The 26676-nt window shown below is 37.7% G+C and overlaps 1 protein-coding gene and 1 long non-coding RNA gene across 7 annotated transcripts in view; one reads left to right on the top strand and one right to left on the bottom strand.

Annotated features, from left to right (window-relative positions):
• LOC111091984 overlaps window positions 1–18251 on the bottom strand; it is a 31610-nt gene extending 13359 nt beyond the window's left edge. The window contains exon 1 of the long non-coding RNA XR_005377179.1: window positions 16801–18251. This is a non-coding gene — a long non-coding RNA (uncharacterized LOC111091984). The remainder of the gene's footprint in view (window positions 1–16800) is intronic.
• Window positions 1–26676, top strand: part of CP (ceruloplasmin) — a 63912-nt gene that overhangs the window by 23466 nt on the left and 13770 nt on the right. For 4 of the 6 annotated variants that reach the window (XM_038571174.1, XM_038571175.1, XM_038571176.1 and 1 more), the window contains 10 exons: window positions 244–455; window positions 12126–12276; window positions 13775–13987; window positions 15084–15291; window positions 16828–16967; window positions 18136–18264; window positions 19898–20004; window positions 21525–21741; window positions 22309–22448; window positions 23566–23728. In XM_038571174.1, coding sequence (XP_038427102.1) covers window positions 244–455; window positions 12126–12276; window positions 13775–13987; window positions 15084–15291; window positions 16828–16967; window positions 18136–18264; window positions 19898–20004; window positions 21525–21741; window positions 22309–22448; window positions 23566–23728 — 1680 coding nt within the window. Of the gene's footprint in view, window positions 1–243; window positions 456–12125; window positions 12277–13774; window positions 13988–15083; window positions 15292–16827; window positions 16968–18135; window positions 18265–19897; window positions 20005–21524; window positions 21742–22308; window positions 22449–23565; window positions 23729–23952; window positions 24813–26676 lie in introns of those variants that run through there. The other 2 variants (XM_038571178.1, XM_038571179.1) reach the window with 2 other exon arrangements.

Here is a 26676-nt window from a genome sequence, read left to right as displayed (position 1 = left end):
GGACACAAACATTCAGACCATAGCAGGCACCAATTGTGGTTAAGAGGAAGCGTCCTAAAGGAAATCACCCCCATCCATGACCTGACATAGGAGCACACGTAGGTCTCCATCCAAGTAGGGTTTCATTGTAATTCATAATAAGGAACTGAGAAGTGGGTCTTAGACTGAACCCAGTCTACTCTGTGGCTCAAATGACCACCTCAGAAAGCCTGCCTAACCTCTGCAATGTGACATATCTCATAGGTACGCCTCCTTCAGCTTCATATGTGGCACCTGGACAAACATTCACCTATGAATGGACTGTCCCCGAAGAAGTGGGACCCACTTACAAAGACCCTGTCTGTCTATCTAAGATGTATTATTCTGCTGTGGATCCTACCAAAGATATATTCACTGGGCTTATTGGGCCAATGAAAATATGCAAAAAAGGAGGTTTACAACCAAATGGGAAACAGGTAAGTCCCATAAGGGAAAATAAAAATGATTTCCCAATCCCTGTGAATTATCATTATCTCTTTTAAAGATTTTAATTTATTTATTCATGAGAGATACAGAGAGATAGAGGCAGAGACACGCAGAGGGAGAAGCAGGCTCCCTGCGGGGAGTCCAATGCAGGACTCGATCCCAGCACCCTGAGATCACGCCCTGAGCCAAAGGCAGACGCCCCCCAGGAGTCCCTGAATTATCATTATTGTAAGGAAAATTCTGGGCTTTGAGACACTGAGGATTTAACACATAATATTTATTATAAAGTTTTCTCAGGCTCCTGAGAGCTGTATTGTGCAGATTCCCTGGCTAACATGATAATTTCAGGATGAGCTGGAAACAGACTTTCTTTGGAATCCAAGGTCTTTTATGATACATTTAGACGTCAACACACAAATAAAAAGTGATAATTGGTCACTCAACATTCACTGAGGAAAATATTGCTTAAAACATTTTTTTAGAAAGGAAGAAATGACCTTTGACCAGGAAATAGAAATACCTAGCTCCATCATATTTTTATCTCTAAATTAAGTATTCAATATGAACTTTTAAAAGATAAGGACTCTTTTAAAAATACCTTCAATATAATTATCATACCTTAAAATCATCATCATAATAATCTTAGTATCATCAATTTTTTAATCAAATTTTATCATCAAATTTCCAATCAATGTTTACATTTTCCCAGTTGCCTCTTAATTATTTCAAGTTTGTTGTTTGAATCAGTACCCAAGTAATTACACATACACACATTGCATTCGGTTGATATGTTTCTCAAGGTTATTTCCTTGCATTTTTTTCTGTTGCAAGGGTCATTTATCCTATGGATGTTTCCCAGGCCTAGATTTTACTGATCGTATTCCTGTGGTGTCATGAAACATGTTCCTTTCCCTTTCCCTCAATTTCTTATAAATCAGTGGCTAGATCTAGAGGTCTGAACAAATACAGGGTAGATTTTTTTTTTCAATACTACTTTGTGTATGGCACTGGGTATTTCCATCAGGGAATATATAATATATAATTGGGAATGTTAAGCATTTCCTAGATTCGTAATTAATCTTTCATCTATATCTCCCTTCAGCTGCACTGAAAAATCTTAGTTCTCAATGATACAACATAAACATTCACTCAATTCATCCCACACTATACATATAACAACCTCAGAATCATAATTACAACATTACAGCCAGGAGTAGAATTACTGAAAACAAAGTAAGATTTGTTTGCAGCCCTTTTTGTCTGTAGAGTAGATCTCACTGGGAATGTTCAGTCAAATTACAGAGTCAAAGCCACTTGGAATAGTTCCTCTCTGTGTAGTTTTGCCACCACCAGATATACAGGTTTATTTAATTAACTTTATTTTTATTTATTTTAGGAATTTCCTTAAAAACTATAATATTATTTTACAATAATGTAAAATATTTACCTGGTTCCAACATCAACTCTACAAAAAGAGGCATATTCAAAGAAGTCTAGCTCCTATTCTTTCTCCCCTCTCACCTATTCCCTTAGTAAAAGTACCTTTTATTTTTAGCTTTATAGTTTATTTTTTCAATACTATTTTTGTCAACTTAATTTCCTAGAGCACTTTAAGATTAACAGCAAAATTAAGAAGAAAGTACAGAGATTTCCCATATATCCCCTACCCCCCACACCCACAGCCTTTCCCAATATCAACATTTCCAACAGAGGGGTGCATGTGCTACAATTGATGAACTTACACTGACACATTATTATCCAGAGTCCATAGTTTACCTGAGGGTTCACTCTTGGTGTTTACATTCTGTGGGTGTAGACAAATGTATAATGATAAGTATCCACCGTTTTGGTATCATATAGCATATTTCCACTGCCCTAAAAATCCTGTGTCCTGGGTGGCTCAGCGGTTTAGCGCCACTTTCAGCCCAGGGCCTGATCCTGGAGACCCGGGATCGAGTCCCACGTCAGGCTCCCTGCATGGAGCCTGCTTCTTCCTCTGCCTGTGTGTGTCTCTGCCTCTCTCTCTCTCTCTCTCTCTCTCTCTCTCTCTGTGTCTCTCATAAAAAAAAAAAAAAATCCTGTGTTCCACCTATTTATCCCTTAATCCCAATCCCCATCCCCTGGTAACCACTGGGTTACTGGTTTTACAGTTTTGCCTTTTTCCAGAACATTGTATAGTTAGAATCATATAGTATATAGCCTGTTCAGACTGGCCTCTTTCACTCGGTAACTCATGTTGAGGTTTCTTCCAAGTCTTTACATGGCTCAATAGTTCATTCCTTTTTCTGCATAACGTTCCATTGCCTGAATGTACCAAATTGTCTATCCATTCACCTACTAAAGAACATCTTCATTACTCTCAAGTTTTGCCAATTATGCATAAAGCTGGCATAAACATCCATGTGCAGGTTTTTGTGTAGACAGGTTTTCAGACCCTTTGGGTAAATACCAAGGAGCCTAATTTCTGGGCTATACGATAAAAGTGTAATTAGTTTTGTAAGAGAATGCCAAACTGTCTTCCAAAATGGCTATACCATTTTGAGGGTTTTTTTTTTTTACATTTAAAAATTTAGATTCAATCAATTAACATATAATGTATTATCAGTTTCAGAAGTAGAGGTCAGTGATTCATCAGTTGCATATAATACTCAGTGCTCGTTATATCACATGCCTTCCTTAAGGCACATCACCTAGTTACCTCAGCCCCCTCACTCCCCTCCCCTCCAGCGACCCTCAGTTTGTTTCCTATGATTAAAAGTCTCTTATGGTTTGTCTCCCTCTCTGACTTCATCTTATGTTTTTCCTCTCTTCCCCTATAATCCTCTGTTTTGTTTCTTAAATTCCACGTATGAGTGAGATCATATGATAAATGTCTTTCTCTGATTGACTTATTTTGCTTAGCAAATACCCTCTAGCTCCATCCATGTTGTTGAAAATAGCAAGATTTCTTTCTTTCTTTCTTGTTTTTTGTTTTTTGTTTTGTTTTGCTTTGTTTTTTTGACGGCTGGAGTAGTAGTCAGCCAGATTGATATACATATCAATCACATCCTTATCCATTCATCTGTTGATGGATGTCTGGGCTTTTTCCATAGTTTGGCTATTGTGGATATTGCTGCTATGAACATTGGGTGCAGGTGCACCTTCAGACCACTACATTTTTATCTTTAGGGTAAAATACCTAAAAGATACCCTCAATTTGTTTCCTAGAGTTCAGCATCTCTTATGATTTGCATCCCTCTTAATTTTCATCTTTTTTCCCTTCTCTTTCTCTATGTTTATCTGTTTTCTTATGTTCCACAAATGAGTGAAATAATATGGTATTTGTCCTTCCCTGACTGACTTATTTTGCTTAGCATAGTACCTTCCACTTCCATCTATGTCATTGCAAATGGCAAGATTTCATTCTTTTTGATGGCTGAGTAATATTCCTGTGTGTGTGTGTGTGTGTGTGTGTGTGTGTGTGTACACCATCTATTAATCCATTGCTGCTATAAACATTGAGGTGCATGTGCCCCTTTGAGTCACTATGTTTATATCCTTTGGATAAATACATAGTAGTGAAATTGGTGGGTCATAGGGTAGCTCTATTTTCAATTTTTTGAGGAAAATCCATACAGTTTTCCAGAGTGGCTGCATCAGCTTGCATTACCACCAGCAGTGTAAAAGGGTTCCCCTTTCTCTGCATCCTCAACAATATCTGTTGTTTCCTGACTTGTTAATTCCAGACATTCTAGTTGGTGTGAGGTGGTATCTCCTTGTGATTTTGATTTGTATTTCCCTAATGCTGACTGATATTGAGAATTTTTTCATGTGTCTGCTGGCCGTGTGTATGTCTTCTTTGGAGAAATATCTGTTCATGTCTTCTGCCCATTTCTTGATTGGATTTTTTTGTGGTTTGGGTGTTGAATTTGATAAGTTCTTTATAGATTTTGGATACTAGCTATTTATCTGACAAGACATTTGCAAATATCTTTTCCCTATCTGTTGGTTGCCTTTGGTTTTGTCAACTGTTTTCTTTGCTGTGCAAAAAGCTTTTTATCTTGATGAAGTCACAATAGTTCATTTTTGCCTTTGTTTCCCTTGCCTTTAGAGACATGTCTAGCAAGAAATTGCTGTGACCAAGGTCACAGAAGTTGCTACCTGTGTATATCTTCTAGGATTTTGATGAATTCCTGTCTCACATTTAGGTCTTTCATCCATCTTGAGTCTATTTTTGTGTATGGTGTAAGGAAGTGGTCCAGTTTCATTCTTCTGCATGTGCTGTCCAATTTTCTCAACACTGTTGAAGACTCTGCCTTTTTTCCATTGGATATTCTTTACTGCTTTGTCAAAGATTATTTAACCATAGAGTTGAGGCCCATTTCTGGGTTCTCTATTCTGTTCCACTGATCTGTGTGTCTGTTTTTGTGCCAGTACCATCCTGTCTTGATGATCACAGATTTGTAATAGAACTAGAAGTCTGGAATTGTGATGCCTCCAGCTTTGGTTTTCTTTTTCAACCTTCTTTTGGCTATTCAGGATCTTTTCTGGTTCCATACATATTTTATGATTATTTGTTCCAGCTCTGTGAAATAAGTTGATGTTATTTTGATAGGGATTGAATTGTATAGATTTCTCTAGGTAGCATAGACATTTTAACAGTATTTGTTCTTTCCATCCATGAACATGGAATGTTTTTCAATTTCTTTGTGTCTTCCTCAATTTCTTTCACGAGTGTTCTATAGTTTTCTAAATACAGATCCTTTGCCTCTTTGGTTAGATTTATTCCTAGATATCTTATGGGTTTTGGTGCAATTGTAAATGGGATCAACTCCTTAATTTCTCTTTCTTCTGTCTCATTGTTAGTGTATAGAAATGCAACTGAGGGCAGCCTGGGTGGCTCAGCGGTTTAGCGCTGCCTTCAGCCCAGGGTGTGATCCTGGAGACCCGGGATCGAGTCCCACGTTGGGCTCCCTGCATGGAGCCTGCTTCTCCCTCAGCCTCTCTCTCTCTCTCTCTCTGTGTGTGTGTGTGTTTCTCATGAACAAATATATAAAATCTTTAAAAAAAAAAAAGAAAGAAATGCAACTGATTTCTATACATTGATTTTATATCCTGACACTGCTGAATTTTTGTATGAGTTCTAGAAAATTTTTGGTGGAGTCTTTTGGGTTTTCCACATATAATATCATGTCATCTGTGAAGAGTGAGAGTTTGACTTCTTTGCTGATTCAGATGCTTTTTATTTCTTTTTGTTGTCTGTTTGCTGACACTTGGACTTCTACTTCTATGTTGAACAAAGGTGGTGATAGTGCACATCCCTGCTGTGTTCCTGACCTTAAGGAAAAGCTCTGTTTTTTCCCATTGAGAATGATATTTGCTGTAGGTTTTTTTTCTAATTTTTATTTATTTATGATAGTCACACACACATACACGGAGAGAGAGAGAGAGAGAGAGAGAGAGAGACACAGGCAGAGGGAGAAGCAGGCTCCATGCACCGGGAGCCCAATGTGGGATTCAATCCCGGGTCTCCAGGATGGTGCCCTGGGCCAAAGGCAGGCGCCAAACCACTGCGTCACCCAGGGATCCCTGCTGTAGGTTTTTTGTATATGGCTTTTATGGTATTGCAATATGTTCCCTCTATCCCTACACTGTGAAGACTTTTAATCAAGAAAGTATGCTGTGTTTTGTCAAATGCTTTTTCTGCATCTATGGAAGGGATCATATGGTTCCTATCTTTTCTTTTATTAACATAGTGTATCACATTGATTTGCAGATGTTGAACCATTTTGCAGCCCAGGAATGAATCCCACTTAGTCTATGGTGAATAATCTTTTTTAATGTACTGTTGGACCCCATTGGTGAGAATTTTTGCATCCTTGTTCATCAAGGATATTGGTCGGTAATTCTCTTTGGTGGGGTCTTTGTCTGGTTTTGGGATCAAGGTAATGCTGGCCTCATAGAGTGAGTTTGGAAGTTTTCCTTCCTTTTCTATTTTTTGAAACAGCTTCAGAAAATAGGTACTAATTCTTCTTTAAATGTTTGGTAGAATTCCTCTGGGAATCCATCCAGTCCTGGACTCTCATTTGTTGGGAGACTTTGATGACTGCTTCAATTTCCTTGCTGGCTATGGGTCTGTTCAGGTTTTCTATTTCTTCCTGTTTCAGTTTTGGTAGTTCATACATCTCTAGGAATGCATCCATTTCTTCCAGATTGCCTAATTTGTTAGCATATAGTTGCTCAGCCATACCATTTTGTATTTCCACTGGAAATGAATGGGAGTTCCTGTTGTTCCATATCTTTGCCCATATTTGGTGTTTTCAGTGTTCCAGGTTTTGGTCATTCTGATAGGTGTGTAGTGGTATCTCATTCTTGTTTTAATGTGAATTTCCCTAATGATATATGAAGTAGAACATCATATCATTTTCATATGCTTATTTTCAATATATGTATCCTCTTTAGTGAGGTGTCTGTTAAGGTCTTTGCCTATTGGTTAATTGGGTTGTTTGTTTTCTTAATGTTGAGTTTTAAAAGTTCTTTGATATTTTAGAAAACAGTTCTTTATCATATGTGTCTTTTGCAAATATTTTTTCTCAGTATGTGGCTTGTCTTTTCATTTCTCTGGACATTATCTTTTACAGAGCATAAATTGTAATTGTAATGAAGTCTAGCTTATCAATTGTTTCTTTTACAGATTGTATCTTTGGTGTTGTACCTAAATAGTTATAGCCAAGGTCATTTGGATTTTTCTTGTGTTATCTTTTATAAGCTTCATAATTTTGCCTTTTACATTTAGATCTGTGACCCATTTTGAGTTAATTTTTGTGAAGAGTGTAAGATATGTGTCTAGATTCTTTTTTTTTGCATGTAAATGCCCAGTTTTTACATCACCATTTGTTGAAAAGACTGTCTTTGTTCCAGTGTATTGCCTTTGCTCCTTTGTCAGAGATCAGTTCACTAAATTTATGTGAGTCTACTTCTGGTCTCTATTCTTTCCATTGACCTATTGGTCTATTCTTTCACCAATGCCATAGTGTCTTGTTTGCTGTAGTGTGGTAGTAAGCTTTGAAGTTGGAAATGTCAGTTCTTCCAACCTTGTTCTTCTTCAGTATTATGTTAGCTATTCTGGGTCTTTTTGCCTCTCCATATAAACTTTAGCATCATTTTGTCGCTATCCACAAATCATTTTCTGGTATTTTTATTGGGATTGCATTGAATCTATAGATCAAATTGGGAAGAATGGACAACTTGGCCATATTGAATCTTCCTATTCAAGAACATGGAATTTCTATTTAGGGTAATATAATACTGAACAGAAATCCTAGTTTAGATAAGGTGGATATACTGTTTGAGGTGAGATCTAAATTTCAAGGAGGAAGGCTTACAAAGATCTAGGGTAAAGTGGAGGGAAGTGCCAAAATGTGTAATTTAATTTTAAAAAATTTTAGATTACCTTGAAATTATTATATATCTCTTCTCCTTTGACCTGTAAGCATGACCAACTACATGAAGGATTTCCTAATGTTGAACCAGTTTTGCACTTCTGCGGAAAAACATTATGACTGTGGTTTTTTGTTTTTGTTTTTTCTTGTCGAAATTTTATTTAAATTTTAGTTAGTTAACATACAGTAAAATAATGGTTTCAGGAGTAGAATTCAGTGATTCTTCACTTACTACACCCAGTGCTCATCATAAAAGTGCCCACCTTAATACCCACACCCATCTAGCCCACCCCTCACCCTCTTCCTTCCATTCACTTTGAGTTTATTCTGTATCATTAAGAATCCTTCATAGTTTGTTTCCTTTTCTCTTCCTCTTTCCACATATGTTCTTATGCTTTATTTCTTAAATTCCGCACATGAGGAGTTCTCATGGTATTTGTCTTTCTCTGATGGACTTATTTCACTTAACATTATATACTCTAGCTCTATCCACAACATTGCAAATGTCAAGATTTCATTCTTTTTAATGACTAAGTAATATTCCATTGTGTGTGTATGTATGTATGTATATATATATATATATATATATATATATATATATATAAAATACATCCTCTTTACCATTCATTAGTTGATGGACATTTGGGTTCTTTTCATAGTTTGGCTATCATTGATAATGCTGCTATAAACATTAGGGTGCATGTACCCCTTCAAATTTGTATTTTTGTATCTTTTGAGTAAATACTGAGTAGTGCAATTGCTGGATTGTAGGGAAGTTCTATTTTTAACTTTTTGAGGAACCTGTGTACTGTTTTTGAGAGTGATTGCACAGTTTGCATTCCCATTAACAGTGCAAGAGGGTTACCCTTTTCCCACATCCTTGCCAACACCAGTTTCTTGTGTTGTTAATTTTAGCCATTCTGACAAGTGTGAGGTGGTATCTCATCATAGTTTTGATTTGTATTTCCCTGATGATAAGTGACATTGAGCATCTTTTCATGTGTCTGCTGGCCATCTGGATGTATTCTTTGGAAGAATGTCTATTCATGTCTTCTGCTCATTTCTTGATTAGGTTATTTGTTTTTTGGGTGTTGAGTTTGATAAGTTCTTTATAGATATATCAGATACGTCATTTGCAAATATCTTCTCCCATTCCATAGTTTGCCTTTTAGTTTTGTGGATTGTTTCCTTCAATGTGAAGAAGCTGTTTATCTTAATGAAGTCCCAATAGTTCATTTTTGTTTTTGCTTCCTTTGCCTCCAGAGACATGTCTAGTAAGAAGTTGCTATAGCTGATGTCAAAGAGGTGGCTGCCTGTGTTCTCCTCTAGGATTTTGATGGTTTCCTCTCTCACATTTCGGTCTTTCATCCATTTTAATTTATTTTTGTGTATGGTGTAAGAAAGTGGTCTAGTTTCATTCTTCTGCATGTTGCTGTCCAGTTTTTTCAAAACCATTGTTGAAGAGACTCTTTTTTTTTTCCATTGGATATTCTTTCCTGCTTTGAAGATTAGTTGACCATAGAGTTGAGGGTCCATTTCTAGTTTTCTATTCTGTTCTATTGATCTATGTGTGTGTCTTTATGCCAGTACCATACTGTCTTGATGATTACAGCTTTGCAATAACAGCTTGAAGTCTGGAATCATGAATCCTCCAGCTTTTCTTTTCTTTTTCAGGCTGCTTTGGCTATTTGGAGTCTCTTGTGGTTCCATATAAATTTTAGTATTGTTTGTTCTAGCTCTGTGAGAAATACTCGTGAGCACTGTGGTTTTTAAATATTTTTAAAATTAAAATTCTGTATTGAATTTGATAGTGTTTTATTAGAATTTCTCACCTAAGCTATAAGTGATATTATTTTAGATTTTGTGTGCTTTTTAAAAGTATTATATTATGGTTATTCTATCTTCATTAAATAAATTGGGACAATTTCCATGTTTTGAATACTTTGGAACTGTTTAAATAGATAGGAATTATATACTGCTTAGAGATTTGAAAGAAATAGCCTGTAAAACTATTTCAACTGTGTGATTTTTTTAAAAAAGTAGTTTGGCATTTTTCTCTTTTTTTTTTGTCTCTTAAAATGTGTTTTAATTACATTTTTATTTATGCTTTTGCCTTTATTAATTCCATTCTCCTTTTTTCATTTTATTTTTCTAAAATTTTCAGATATTTAAAAACATTTATTTTTATTTGGTTTCACTTAAAATAAAGAGTATTTAAGGGGTGTCTGTGTGGCTCAGTTGGTTAAGCATCCAATTCGATTTTGACTCAGGTCATGATATCAGGGTCATTAGACAACCCCATGTCAAGCTCCACACTGGGAGTGCAGCCTGCCAAGATTCTCTCACTCCCTGTGCCCCTCCACTCTTCCCACTCCTGTGCACACATGTCTGTGCACTCTCCCTCTTCCTAAAAGAAACTTAAAAGATATTTCAGACTCTTAGTTTATATGTTTAGTTATATTCCACACATTATGCCTTGTTCTCATGGACATTGCTTACTAAATATTTAGTAATCCATGTTTGCTTCCTCTCTGATCTAAGATTATTTAGATCAAATACGATCTTTTTAATTTTATTGACTTTTTGTCCCTTTATTAGTACTTTTTAGTTTTGTTGCATTATGATCAGAAGACATGGCCTGTAAACTTTTCACTGAAGTTTTCTCTATAGATCAGAATACAAGTGATTGTAGCAGTCCTCTAATTAGAATCCCTACACATCTGAGAATGTATTTCTGTTGTTTGCTAGGTTTAGAATTTTTGTATCATAATCTTTTTTCCCTCAAAAACATAAATGCTACTCCATCTTCTTCTAACATTTATTGTGCTAAAGAAGTTCAATGTTTATGATAATACTTTTAAAATGACTTATTGTAGAAATTTTTCTATGTCTGAAATTTAAAAATCTTGTCAAAAATATTTTTAAACATAAATCTCTATGACTACTTTTGCTTGTTTTCACTGAAGCTTTTGAATCTGAATTTTCTCTTTATGGTCGTAAACATTTCCACTATTACTTATTATCATTATGTCTTCCCCTTTTATAATGTCTCTCTTTATGAAATCATTACTATATATATTTTTTCATCTTTGAATCTTTTCTTCTGATTTCTTAAAATTATCTCCATCACAGGGGCGCCTGTGTGGCATAGCCAATTAAGTGTCAGACCCTTGGTTTCAGCTCATGTCATGATCTCAGGGTCATAAGATCAAGTTCTGCATCAGGCTCCATTCTCCATACAGAGTTTGCTTGAGACTCTCTCTCCCTCTGCCCCTAGCCCCACTCTCTCTTTCTCTCAAACCAATCAATAAATCTTTAAAAAATTATCTTCATCACTGATTCAGTTTTAGAATCTAACCTTCAGGTCTCTGCTTTTGTTAGTTTTTTAAAGTTTGATAATCAGGGATATCTGGATGGCTCAGGGATTGAGCGTCTGTCTTCAGCTAAGGCCGTGATCCTGGAGTCCCTGGATTGAGTCCTACATCGGGCTCCCTGCATGGTGCCTCCTTCTCCCTCTGTCTCTCATGAATGAATAAAAAAATCTTTAAAAGTTTGATAATCATGTTTCTCATCTGAAAAAAATATCTCAGAAGAAAGACATGCAATAGTCTCTAAATTTTTCTCTTCTCTGAGGGAGCATCTAGTTTTTAGGGGCTCATATGCTTTGATTTCTTAGACTGATTGCCTTCTTCTGAACTACTGAAACATTTCATAGACCAGATAGCATTTCTGCCTGCTTATTTTTCACCAGGAACAGGGGCAGAGGAAGTGAGAATGTTTTTCCAGATGACTGGAGATTGTGTGAATTCCTGGCCCCGCTCATTTGGCAGACTATGTCTTTACTTAAGATGGTTCCTATCTTACAGAAATTCTTCCAAGTTTTCATGAACGCAGATGTCACTTTCCTTAATTTCTGGCACAGGCACCTATTCTTTCCACCTTAATCATTGTTTTTGGTGTGTTCACTTGGTTTGGGCAGAACTGGCAGGAAGGTGGGGAAAGGAGTCAAAAGTTGTGGGTGCCAAGAGAGACTTAGATCATGTTGAACCAAAAATCTTCTACACAGATAGTAGTGAAAACTCTGGTAGTCAGCTGGACTATTTCATGAGCCCCATCTACAAAGAGGAATGGAAACTTCTTATCCTTCCTTTGGTGAGTTTGTGCACAAATAGTATTGTGTACAGGGAAGTCTTTCTGCTTCGCTTATCCTATCTTCACCTCATTGTTCTTGTTTTACAGAAAGGTGTAGACAAGGAGTTCTATCTGTTTCCCACAGTCTTTGATGAGAATGAAAGTTTACTCCTGGATGAAAATATTAGAATGTTTACAACTGCACCTGATCTGGTAAATAAGGAAGATGAAGACTTTCAGGAATCCAATAAGATGCACTGTAAGTATGAATCATCCGCCAATATTAGGTTATTTCAGTACTGCACATGGAATGCTTTCAATGAAACCAAAAATACTAATAGCTTTGCCCATTGCTTAATTTTCAATAAATGATTAAATACAACTTGGAGGGTAATGTTGATATTTAAGGTATCAGTCAAATATTCTTCATTTTGCTTAATCTATAATAATAAAACATATAAAATAGAGCAATTAGATGCATGGTCCTTAAAATGTAGCCCCTGGATCAGCAGTTTCAGCATCACCCAGGGACTCGTTAGAAGTGCAAATTCTTGGGCCCCAACTCCTACCTGTTGAATCAGAAACTTTATTTTTTATTTATTTTTTTAAGATTTTAAATTTATTTATTCAGAGAGAGAGGGGCAGAGACACAGGCAGAGGGAGAAACAGGTTCCATGCAGGGAGCCTGAAGTGGGACTCAATCCTGGGTCTCCAGGATCACACCCTGGGCTGCAGGCAGCGCTAAACCGCTGCGCCACTGGGGCTGCCCAAATCAGAAACTTTATGTGTGGGGCTAGCAATCTCTATTTAACAAACCCTCTACATCATTGTGATACTTGCTTAAGTTTGAGAACTACTGGATTAGATGCATGTCTTGCCTGTGGTTCAATGGTGACAGCTTCATTTTATTATTCAATATGAGGAAAGATACAGTCTCTGTTTTCAATGAACTTCAAAGATTCTCACCCTTGTCTATAAATTAGAATCCCCTGGGAGTTTTATTAAAACTGTTAAAACTATTTTTTAAGTGCTCAGGGTAACCTCCAGGAATGTTTACTTCATTAAAAACCTAGCATCAGATTTTCTATTTAGTTCCCAGGGTAATTCTAAAGGTCTAGAGACAGTAAGCTAATTGTTCAGAATGTCCACACTGTTAATGGCCAACATGTAAAAATCACTGTAGTAGTAAGAAGAAACAAATGTAAAGTTGGGTTACAGACTGATGTTGTTTTTCTAATTGGATCAATACTAGTCGCAATCATTAAAGTATTCCTTTTGGGTTTGCATTTTTGCATTTTGGAGAAGTTGAGACTATTACCTATTAGTCATAGCAGTGAGAGAAAACTTCCTGTATTCACTCTTACCTGTTATTCAAGATGAATCAGAGAATTTACCATCCAAAGCGACAAACACATTCCCAGTCCACAGTGCCCAGGAATAGCTGTTATTATTCATACATTTGGGTGCTTACAAATATGACTGTTGAGAGAACTAAGAAGTGGCTAGCTGGGAAGAACAGTGCAGAACTTTAAGAACCCCGCATTTGGCTCTTCCCCTTCCAGTCAGGAACTGTTCTGGGGTTGCTGGGTACAGCAAGGAGTTGCAGAGACACTCCTGACACATAAAGAGGTGGGGCAGGCATGAATGAGCCTTTCAAAAATTAAATAAACAAAGTTGGCTCTGGTAAATCTGGGAGGTTGTCATGTAGCAGAACATAAGGTCAACCACTTTTAAAATATCATTTTCCAACTTTACAGCCATTAATGGATTCATGTACGGGAATCAGCCTGGTCTCAACATGTGCCGAGGAGATTCAGTTGTGTGGTACTTATTCAGTGCTGGAAATGAGGCTGATGTACATGGGATTTACTTTACAGGAAACACATATCTGTCAAAAGGAGAAAGAAGAGACACAGCAAACCTCTTCCCTCAAACAAGTACTACACTCGTAATGCAGCCTGATACTCCAGGTATATTTCTTTAAAGTCAAGACAAGTCTCCATTGAATCAATTCATGTCATTTTGGTTTAAAATTTTGTGTTGGGTGATAAACTCATCTCTTCCCCAAGTCTCCCAAATGCCCTTCCTTCCGTTGAAGAGCACATCTGGGCCACTATTAGCTAAGTATGTACCAGATAGGTCCATTTCCTTCCTGTTGAGAGGAAAGGAGTAACAAGTGAAGAGTAAACTGTGGTTTCTCCCATTTCCACATAGTAGAATCCTCAAACTGTTCTCTTTTTAAATTATGGTCCTTTTAAAGATAGCTGGCAAATCAGATTGAAAGGGAATGACTTTCATAACAGCTCTGCGGTTAAACTTTTTGTCATCTCTCTGCAGCTTACATGTAGTGTTGGCTTGTTGGTGGTTTGCAATTGAGTGTCCTATACTAGAAATATAGCCATGCAAAATGAGAGATACCTATAGGCCTTGTTCTGAATGAGTAAAGCAAACTAAAACAAAAAAAGAAAGAACTTTAAACAAAACATGAAACATGCTAACTTGCTTCAGGCCCTATCTGGTTCATTCTATGCCATTGCAACATAAAACAAGTCCTATGTCATCTCTTCCATTATTCATTAGACAAGTATAAATAGAAGAGTGAAACAAAAATGATAAACTGCTCTTGTGAAATGGAAATTCTAGTGCAGGGACACAGACAAGAAGCAAGTATATTAATATATATAGCAAGTAGGGTTATCAGTACTACAAAGAAAAATGGCAGAAAAGGGGCTAGTGACTGATGTGGGAAGGTGAGTAAGAATTCTCTGAGATGGTGACAATTAACCAGGAGGCTAAATGAAGTAAAGATGTGAGCTATATGGATATTTTGGGGAAGAGTGTTCCAGACAGAGGAAACAGCACGTGCAAAGGCCCTAAAGTAGGCACATACTTGACTTGTTCTAAGAACAGCAAAGAGGCCTCTGTGACTGGAGCAGTGTGAGTGGTAGCTGATGGGATCATCTAACCAAACCATGTTAAGGACTTTAGTGTTCATTCTGAGTGAGTTGAGGAGCCATAGAAGGAGCTGAGCAAAGGAGTGACATGCTTTCTTATCTACCATTCCAGGGACTTTTGACGTTGAATGCCTAACAACCGATCACTACACAGGAGGCATGAAGCAAAAATACACAGTGAACAAATGCAAGCAACAGTCTGCCTATGTAGGCCACTACAGATCAGAGAGGTTCTACTACATTGCAGCGGTGGAGGTGGAATGGGATTATTCTCCAAGTAGAGAATGGGAACGGGAGTTGCATCTCTTACAAGAACAAAAGTAATTATCTAGACTTTGATTCCCAATTTTAAGTTTTCTTTTTCAGAGAATTAAGAATTAGGCTAAATTATAGAAAAACAAACAGTTGCATTAATCAGTAACAACAGAACAATGACAAAATGCTTCCCAGCTGGGAACCTTTCCTTATTAATTTCTGTTCTCACAATTTTCTCATAGGAAAATTTCCATCTCCCTCATTTGATTCTTTTTTTTTTTTAAGATTTATTTATTTACTCATGAGAATACACAGAGAGAGAGAGAGAGAGAGGGGCAGAGACACAGGCAGAGGGAGAAGCAGGCTCTGTGCAAGGAGCCTGATGTGGGACTAGATCCTGGGTCTCCAGGATCACAGCCTGGGCTGAAGATGGCGCTAAACCCCTGAGCCACCTGGGCTGCCCCTTCATTTGATTCTTTATAGTCACTCATCTTACTTTCTTTTCTGTTGGATTATCTTCTTATATTCACGTGCCATTATCTTGCTATCGATTTCAAACTTAAACAAAAATTAATGCCTATATTCAAAGCTAAAATATTATTTTCCTTACCAGCTGTTTGCTGCTTATCTTATCTTTCCTCCAGAGATTTCCTTATCAGTTCAGTAATCCATTCTTTTGCATTCTTAAAACTATCATGTGTGAAGAATATTTTAAATTCTTGAGGGCAGTGTAGTAGATATGAGCTCTGTCCAAGAACTTATAGGGAAAATATGCTTCAAAACCACCAATAACATGTACATTATGGAAGTGTTAAAAATAAGTTCATTGTGAATAAATATAAGTGCATCAGTTCTGGAGCTTCAGAAACTACATGTAGAGCAGTATCACTAGACACTTCTTGAAGATCCTTCCAACCACTTCCCACCCCCCCTCATCTTATACAACATGGATATGATTTGAGAGATTGGGATGGACATGTGTTCAGATCTGGGATGCACAACATGCCTGGTAACCTGTAGCTAAGCTAAGGTTAGCTGGTTAGTTTGACTGTGATGGGGAGTATGATTTGTAGCATAGAAGAGTAAAAGGTTATTTCAAGTGATGGAAGTAAAATAGTCAAGTGTCTACAGGAGCCATGAGGAGTCAATGCAAACTTTAGGGAAAGGGAGTGGCTGGAAACACAGGGCCATTTCCGCTCTTATAAACCAGAAATACTACATCAAGCAGGGAATTCTTCATCCATGAGATCTGGGCTCAGAATTTTGGAGCTGCAGAGAAACCTTAGAGATCATGTCATCTCCTACTTCACTTTAGGGGTGAGGAAACTGAGGGACCACTGGCCAATGACTAGCTGGAGGTCATTTTAGCTAGTGGCAGAGTCAGCACCAGGTCTCAGATGGCTTCGCTCCCACCTAGAAGCACTTCCTACCAAATCTTTCTGTTTCTAAAGTCTTATTCTTTCTTGCTGAAATAGGAGAGTACTATTAAAATTAGCATAATTACTTAAATGAAAACTGTATTTTTATTCAACATTTAAAATTCAACTTCAACTTCCATTAAGACAGATACTAACCTTAGTCGTGTGTCTGTTTTGTTTAAGTGTTTCGAATGCATTTTTAGATAAGAAAGAGTTTTACATAGGCTCCAAGTACAAGAAAGTTGTGTACCGGCGGTACATGGACAGCACATTCAGAGTTCCTGTGAAGAGAGAAAACAGAGAAGAACATCTGGGAATTCTAGGTACTTTAATCATCGGTGTGGGGTAGCGATGTGATACTATGTGCAATAAGAGTACATGTCCACAGGTTTAACTTCCCAGTTCATAGTCAAAGGTATTCAAATAAAAATAAAAGTTATACAATAAAAACAAGAAGCCTATACTTACTAAAGAATATGGCATAATAAAAATATCGCTTACCTCTCTTAGAAACAAAGCATTATCCCATATACTAATGAAATTGTATGTATTTGGTGTTCGTCAAATTGATGCCTATCTTTTTGGTGAAATTCCTAGAAATTATTTTCTAATGAAAATCTTAGTCAGACTCTCCCTGTTATTCTGCCCATCTCCCCCTCCCAAGTCATAGCTATTTGTCTTTAAAATAGCCATGTGAGTGATTAACTCCAAGAAATAAAAGTACATATAGACAAGGAAATAAAGAAAAGAAAAATTGTTGCTGTACACAAGGCATGGAAGAGTTGCTTTCCTTTTTTCAGAAATCCTTTTAAGAGAGAATGTCGAAGAATTTGACCAACATTGGTCTTGGGAAATTTCTTCAAGATTACCCAGTGCAAGGGACATCATTCCCAGCCCCACTGTATTTCCATACTAACAGAGTACCCTGGGGCTTGCTATCCTCAACCCCTGGAAGAAGACATGCGAGGGAGAATGGCATTGTTGCTGGGTCTCAGAAATTCTCCTAGCAGCAGACAAGCTAAGATTGGCTAGAGAGAAGGTAGAAATGGGAGGGGGTGGCCCCACCCACTCTTCCAAATGCAGTACTGCCATAAACTCACACTCAAGAAGGCCTGGAAGTCCAAATGCTGAGAAATGAGAGCAAGTGCTATACAATGACTCTTGGCCAGTGTAGGGTCATAGTTGACTCATCAAGATTGGGGCATTGCCCTGCAGGGGACTTTTAGGCCAAAACCTCCCATAGCACTCTTGATGAGAGATGCACCCTGGGTTTCCATTTATAGAGGCAACCATTACTAGTGTTTTTATTCTGAATCTTCTGAGGCCAGGTGTAAATCCAAGAGTAGTATAGTATGAAGCCAAAGTTTGGGCGGGGGGAGGAATAGACTCTGGCCTTAATGCTAAGAAAGTTACCTGATATTTGCTTCCATTACTGAGTTAGAATTTTGCATCTGATAGGTATAAGCCACTCTTCTTTCTTACTTTTGCCAGGTCCACAACTTCGTGGAGATGTTGGAGATAAAATTAGAATTACCTTTAAAAATATGGCCACAAGGCCCTACTCAATACATGCCCATGGGGTGAAAACAGACAATTCTACAGTTATTCCAACTTTACCAGGTACTCATGCGGGGAGAGGGGTTGCATTTTATTAAGAATTATAATTTGGGATCCCTGGGTGGCGCAGCGGTTTGGCGCCTGCCTTTGGCCCAGGGCGCGATCCTGGAGACGCAGGATCGAATCCCACGTCGGGCTCCCAGTGCATGGAGCCTGCTTCTCCCTCTGCCTGTGTCTCTGCCTCTCTCTCACTCACTGTGTGACTATCATAAATAAATAAATAAAAAAAATTTAAAAAAAAAAAAAAGAATTATAATTAAGGCTTTCTACAAATGACTGTTATCATCAGAGAGGCATTCTTTCCAAATGGATGGTGGTTAAGAGGGCATGCAGGGAGGTGTATCTGTGTGTATGTCTCCATGCATCTACAAGGAAAGGGAAGGGAAGGGAATGTTAGGGAAGGAGGAGTTAAGGACAGTGCTAAGGTTTTGGGCATCTGCTATGGGTGGCTGAGCAGGCTGGGGAATGGAAGATAAGGAAATGTTATTTTTTTGGTTTATGAAGTTAAGAGTATAGATGAAGAGATGATAATGTTCAGGTGGTGAGTCTATGCTTCATATTCTCAGTGAAATGTTCTGCTTAGAAAAAGGGTGATGAGGTAGGGGTAGGTAAGATGGAGAATTTGAGGAAAAAGTCTTACCACATCCCTTGAAACCACCCTTCCTGTCCTGCTTGATTGTCTAGAAAGCATTTGTCAGACTCTGGCTAATGAAAGTCTGACAGCATGAATATGTAACAGTGAGGCCTATGTAAATGGAGTAGATGGTGAGTGCCCACAGCTAAAAGTCAAATTGGACAAACTTGGACAAAACTCTAAGAAGACTGGAAGCAGAGATCGGCCTGGAGAAGAGCCCACAGCAAATGGAAGACAGTAAAGGCTTTGACAAATTAGAAGGGTGGAGCCACTGGCTATCCTCAAAGTGTCAAGGTCCAGGGTATGGCAGTGTCCTATATTTGACAGAGCTGTGACGAAACAGTGTATGGTATGACAGAATGGGACAGACCAGAGAGGGGGTCACTGTGATGAGTCAGTGACCCCTGAGATCACAAGGTCTAAGGGCTCCTCACCAGGAATTGTGGAATCACTAGGGATAATATTGAAAAAGGAGAAAAGGAAGGCCCTGGTAGAGCACAGGGAATTACTCTGGGCAGTCCAGGTATAAGCACAGAGAAGACTTGCACACGTGACTAGGGGACATCACTTGACAGCTGAAGACAGTGTTTTACAGAAACATACGTCAAGCTAAAAAAAGATGTGTCACAAAGTTCTTTCAAATTATAATACTGATATTGCCACCTCCTGGGTTGGTGGTATTGTATGTGTGTCATGGCTAGGTAATTCATAACTGACAAAGAAGATCTAAAAGTATGTCTTAAAAATAAATAAATAAATAAATAAATAAATAAATAAATAAATAAATAAATAAATAAATAAATAAATAAATAAATATGTCTTACAGTTTGTCTAAAAACTGAATTCCTGAAAGCAATTTTGAGTTCCACTACTTTTTAAAACTAATTACCTTGACATTTCCAGTTTCTAGGTCACTGGTTATCAAGGCTTACTGTGTATATTTATATGTATATCAAATATGTACCAAATGTAACCTGATGTGTTAACACTTGATTAATCTAGGTAAAACTCGCATTTACACATGGAAGATCCCAGACAGAGCTGCAGCTGGTATAGAGGATTCTGCTTGTATTCCATGGGCTTACTATTCAACTGTGGATCAAGTTAAGGTAAACTTTAAATCATTTATGTTTTGTGAAAAACCCCAAGATAGACACATAGTTGAAGAAAGATGAGATTAGAGTTTTCCTATGATCCAGTTCTATCTTAAAATCCCAGCAAAGTAAGCTTCTCTACAATTCACTTTGGTTTCATTTTTTGGTTTGTTTCTTTTTAAGGATAGAGTTATAAACATATTAACCCTATGCTGATTATGGGTAACAGAATCAAACATTAATCAAACCAAATATGAATCTATGATTAATATGAATATATTAATATAAAAGTATTTCACCTCCCTTTTGACGTAAAAATACATTAAACCAAAGAGCTGAGGTACATGATTTCAGAGCTCTGTTACTGTATGATAATAAAAGTGTTGATCTCAGTAGTCAATCCAGCACAACTAAAGCTACTTGATTGAATATTTCAAAGCCACCAAAACACTCAACAACTGCAAATCAGAACTTGCTCCAAGATTCTTTTGCAGAATTAAATCTTGAGTCCAAATCTCTCTCCAGGACTTCTATACACCAGCCTACTGATCATCTCCACCAGCATGTCCCACCAGCACTGGAAACACAACAATTCTAACATGGAATTGAGATCATCCTCCACCTCTTGTATTTCCTATTGCAATAAGTAGCACCATAAATTCCAAATCTACTCATTTGTTCAATCTAGAATCCTGGATATGAAGTATCTAATTCTTCCCCCTGGCTCAGACAGGCAATTCAGACACCTACATATAGTAGTCTATTCTTTCTATCTCCATAGATCAGGTTCTTATAATTTGCCTCACTACTGCAATAGCCTCCCAGGCCCCAGCCTCTTTCTCCTTCAATCCTCCTTTCACTCCACCACCAAGATGATTGGCCTAAAATGCAAATCTGCTGCCATGCCATGTTCAATTTTTCAATGGCTACCTATGACCCATAAGATAAAATCTAAAATTCCTGAACATGATATGGCTCAAAGGCTCTTCCAGACTTAGTCTGCCATTGCTGACACCCAGCCAAACCAAACTTCTCATAGATTTGTCAACTATGGTCTTTCTCTTCTGTATTCTTCCCATCGCAACAAGTGATTCATTTCTTCCATTCTCTATTTCTTCTACTAGCCTGAGTTCCTGGAGGACAGGGGCTTTGTTTGATTCATCTCTGGATTTTTAGAGACTGGCATAGTGTTTGATTTATGGAATAGGCAAATCAGCACTATTCATTTGGGGTTCTTTTATTTTTTTTATTTTTTTAATTTTTTTTTCATTTGGGGTTCTTTTAAATGGCTGCTCACTAGCTGAGCCAATATTTGGCTCTGGCACACATTTCTATTACTTCAGCATCACCCATTCGACCTACCTACTACTCATCATGAGTCCAATTTAACTACAAGTGGAAAGTGACTGACCCAACAGCACTATGGTAGGCAAAGCCCACTATTTAAATGAGTCCTCTTAAAATTCCCAAGGTTCCAGTTCTCTGAGATGCTGACTTACATCATGAGGATGACTGAAGTTTTTGCTTGTTTTCAGGATCTCTATAGTGGATTAATTGGCACACTGATTGTTTGCCGGAGACATTACACGGAATTCTTCCATCCCATATTAAAATTGGAATTCTCCCTTCTGTTTTTGGTTTTTGATGAAAATGAATCCTGGTACATAGATGACAACATCAAAACATACTCTAACCACCCTGAGAAAGTAAACAAAGATGATGAAGAATTCAGAGAAAGCAATAAAATGCATGGTATGATACATTATTTTAAACTCTATTTTTTCCCTTCTTTCAAATAAAATTAGCTTGGAGACTACTCATTTGTTTAATTTTTCTTCAAGATTTTATTTATTTATTCATGAGAGACACACAGAGAGAGGTAGTGATATAGGCAGAGAGAGAAGCAGGCTCCCTGTGCGGAGCCCAATGTGGGACTTGATCCCAGGACCCAGGGACCATGCCCTGAGAGATGCCCAACCAACTGAGCCACCCAGGCACCTTCATTTAATTTTTTAATAAACCAGTTCTGCCTCACTGTGCATGTGAGAATTCTGTTCAAAGCAAAAACCATCTATTAACTTCTCTCCCAATTCCAAAGTCTCATTCCATTTTAAACTCACAATTAGGATTAAGGCTTTTGGTGCTAAGTGACTAGAAAACCAGTGTGACATTATTGACCTTAAAGTATTCATTTCCTTATCTGTAGTGAAATAATTTCCATTACCTCAAAAAGATCCCTACATTAACCTATTGTCAGTGAAATTGCTATTGATTTAAAATATCCTAAAAGGTAATGCAAAAACCATGTGCTTTCCCCAGCTATTAATGGGAGAATGTTTGGGAACCTACGAGGCCTCAGGATGAATGTGGGAGATGAAGTCAACTGGTATCTGATGGGAATGGGCAATGAAATAGACCTGCACTCGGTACATTTTCATGGCCACAGCTTCGGATACAAGGTAAGAGTGATCCATGGTCATTAGTCTTGCTCTACTGGAAAATGTTTTAATTCAAATGAAGAAAATATTCATTAAAAAAAAAACGTTTCAAGAGACAACTATATTATTTTCAAAAAGTGAACCACACAGCAATTTCAATTGCAGTTACCAACTTCTGTACACATTGGGCTCTTTCTTGGATTTACAGGCTTTCGTGGGTTTTCATGGAATTCTGCTCACATATTGCTAGGCAAGGTATTTGGATAGAATTGTTAGCAGAGAGGTTAAGAATGTTCATATAATGATGAGTCAGTAGAGACAAGACTAATTTATAATCTCTACCTGTTCTAACTTCTGAATCTTAAATGGCCTAAAGTGAAAAATGTTATCATTTTGGTGTCAGGCAACTGATTGGTCCCCACATCTTAATGCTACTACTTCTACTTCTCACCCAGTGCTGATTTCAGCAGAAGTCAATAGCTCCCTTTCTTACCTTGAGTTAATGTAGAAAATTCAGAAGCAATCACACAGCCCATTGCAGGAAAGGCCATTTTGCTACCTGTATTTTGGTTTACATAGATGTTATATTCTTAGGGGGCTCTCAATTTTGTCCCTGCAGAAATGCCGCCCAAGGGCTCTGTGTCTAGTGTAGACTCTCCCTGAACTGCCCCTGGTTCTGACTTCTCCATTTGCCTCCTTTTCTGCTCCCTGCATTACCATCCCTGCCACAAACTTTCACAGGCCAACTAATCCAGGTTAGGTTCAGCAAAAGTGAAATTAGGACTGAAATAAGATCAGAGCTAAATTCCCTTGCGTAACTGAAGTGCTCTGATAAAAAGGCAAACGGAGTGTAAGAGGAGCCAGGTAGACCTAAAGGATGAATGACTCTCATCACATCTTTTCTTCACACCCATTTTGTGGCCCATACTGCCAGGCATTTAGCAGGAGTTCAACGACCACACATCTCACTGTTTGTATTGGATGCAGAAATATGTAAAGTCTCTCTCTCTCTCTGCCTCTTTTTTAAAACAGATTTGTCCATTTTCCCCATATCCCTAAACTGGCCAATGAAAAAGTATTTGAATGAACTATTACATATAATACACATTATATAATATTTGTCATTTTTCTAATCAAGCACAGGGGCATTTATAGGTCTGATGTCTTTGACATTTTCCCCGGGACATACCAAACTGTAGAAATGTTTCCAAGAACACCTGGAACCTGGTTACTCCACTGCCATGTGACCGACCACATTCATGCTGGAATGGAAACTACTTACACGGTTCTATCAAATAGAGGTGAATATCGAGTTAGTAATTCTAGAAGTCGTGTATCATGAATATAATCAAGATGTGCTACTTTGCCTAAATACTTCACCCAGTGTGAAGCACCAGCTTGAGGCACTGTAATTATTCCTAAAACTGATATGAGAGTGGTTGTGTTATATACAAAAGACTGTAACTTATAAAAGATGCATTTCGAATTTAATTTCTTAATAAAAAACATTTAACCTTTTTTCTAGGTAGTACCTGATACACAAGGAAGTCTCCCCACCTCCCGCCCCGGTCCCCCAAATCAGTATAATTTCAAATAGTCAATCAGGCAGAAATGTCTTTCTGCACTTCTAGGGGTGAGGGGAAGTATTATTGATTATTGTTTGTCAGAGATTATCTAGTCCATTCAGGCTACTGAACAAAATACCAGACTGGGTAGTTTAGAAACAACACATATTTATTTTTATAGTTCTAGAAGCTGTTAATCTGAGATCAGGGTGCCAGCATGGTTGAATGAGAGCCCTTTCCCAGGTTGCAGACTTCCTATTATACATCCTCACATGGTGGAAGATAAGCTAGCACTCTGAGGCCCCTTTGATAAGGGCACTAATCCCACTCACGAGGGCTCCACCCTCATAACCTCATCACTTCCCAAAGGCCCTACCAAGTTCCTGTCATCATGGGCATTAGGTTTCCACATATGAATTTTGGAGGACACAAATTGTTCAGACTATAGCCAAGATCCAGGAAAAAAAAAAAAATCTAAATTTCCTGTTTCCCCCACCCCAGCACTAATACTCTTTCCTATGTACATACACATGTGCACAGGACACACAGAAAAATGAACAGCCCTTTAATGGGTAAATAGTCACAAACTGTGTTCTACAGAGGGAAATTCCTGCTGTGTGGTTGCAGGCTTTGGGTGTTTCCTGGGTCTTCTGAGTTCAGAATTGTTGGAGTTGGCAAAAACAAATCCAATAGGGGGAAATGATGCAGAGAAAATGACTCCTTGTGTTTCCTCTTCAAAATGGGCATAAATGGGGACAAATAAGTGGAAGAAAATATAGAAATAAATCTCTTAAAAAAATAAAAGTCACTGAAAGATCAACTGTTAGTGCAAACAACATGTTTTCATGTCTGCTCCCGCGTTTTTACACAAACACCTCGTAACATAAAAAAACTATTCTATTAAAACCCTTTATTACAAAGGGTAGTACTGAGAGTACTGGAACACCAAATACAGGCAAATAAACCACTGGGTTTAATACCAGTAACTACTAAATGAGGTGAAGAGTCAAATATGAGAAAGAAAACTTAAATAGTGTTTAAAAGAATATCAGCACACATGTAAACCACCACACAGAAGGATGGTCCTGCTCAGAGTAAAAACCAAGAGTGAGGGAACACGGAGGCAGACATTCTGGAAATTCATGTGTGCAAAAATGCATAACCTGCAGAGGATGCTGCTGCAGGGTGATCCTACACAGCCCAACACTGAAAAGATTCCTGCTATAGAATTAGCCTGGAAGGGGAGGGAGATGATTGCTTGGTTAAGAAAAGGGAGATTTTTTTAAAGCCATAGAGAAAACTGTAGAACAAATAGCAAATGTAAGGGAAATAGACTTACACTGGGTAAGAGATGAAAGAGAAATTATCTTTTATAGAAGGAAACTGTAAACTGAAAGAAGCAGTAATGAACAAAAAAGATAGTTGGAACTATAAACAGGAAAATGGGGAGCCATGCTTACCAGTCAAAATTATCTTTAAAGTTTGATAAAGCTTTGAGTAAGTCTATATTAATTCTGAATCTTAGAAAATTTTCTGGCTATCCTGACATAGAAAAGAAAGCACATCAGGTTAGAGTAAAATTCTTCAATATTATGCACCAGGAGACAGGCAATTTCCTCCACAATGAAAAAATATCACTTGAAAAGAATTGCAGATATCCTGTCATACTTAATGTAATGCTTCATCTCCCTACTGGAGGAAGGATAATAAAGACCTCCTCTGACAAATAGAAAAGGTATTTTTTTTTTTAAGATTGTGACATTTCTACTATAGTCAGATAACCTTTTGGAGGAGTCTGTAGGAAAAAAGCTTGCCTCGCTTTAAGTTACTTATAGGCAGGGATGGCATATTCTGTATTTCTTCTATTAAGTACCCCAATTCAATCCAATATTCTGCTTGGTAAATATCTAACCACCTGTTAATTCAACAACAAAAAAAAGAATTTTAAAAAAGTTTTTTGGACAAAGTATCAGACTTACAGAAAATTTGAGAAAACAGTACAAAAAATTCCCATATACCCTTCACCCAGATTCCCCAAATGTTAACATTTTAGATAGCCACATTTGCTTTCCCGTTCACCTGACCCCCACCCTCTCTAACACACATACAATGGTAAATATATATACTCACATTTTCTAAAACTAAGGATATTATTATATATAAACACAATACACCTATCAAAATTAAGACATTAAAGATGATTCGGGGCATCTGGGTGGCTCAGTGGTTGAGCATCTGCCTTCGGCTCAGGTCATGATCCCGGGGTCCTGGGATCGAGTCCTGCATCAAGCTCCGGCAAGGAGCCTGCCTCTCCCTCTGCCTATGTCTCTGCCTCTCTGAGTGTCTCTCATGAATAAATAAAAATCTTAAAAAAGAAAGAAATTAAAGATGATTCAATACTACAGACCCTTTTCAAATTTCACAAATTATTCTAATCACGTTCTTCACAGAAAAAGAAAATCCCACTCATATATTATGTTTAGTTGGCTTGTCTTCTTAGTCTGGAACAGTTTCTTGATCTTTTATAACTTTGACACTTTAAAAAAAGATTTATTTATTTATTGAGAGAGGGTTGTGCAGAGAGGCAGAGGGAGAGGGAGAGAGATAATCACAAGCAGACTCTCCCCTGGGCATGGAGCCCAACTTGGGGCTCCATCTCATGACCTTGAGAACATGATCTGAGT

This window comes from Canis lupus, chromosome 23, assembly GCF_011100685.1.
Source record: "Canis lupus familiaris isolate Mischka breed German Shepherd chromosome 23, alternate assembly UU_Cfam_GSD_1.0, whole genome shotgun sequence".
Taxonomy (NCBI): domain Eukaryota; kingdom Metazoa; phylum Chordata; class Mammalia; order Carnivora; family Canidae; genus Canis; species Canis lupus.
The sequence above is the reverse complement of the archived record's forward strand: the minus strand, read 5'-3'. Positions and strand labels throughout refer to the sequence as shown.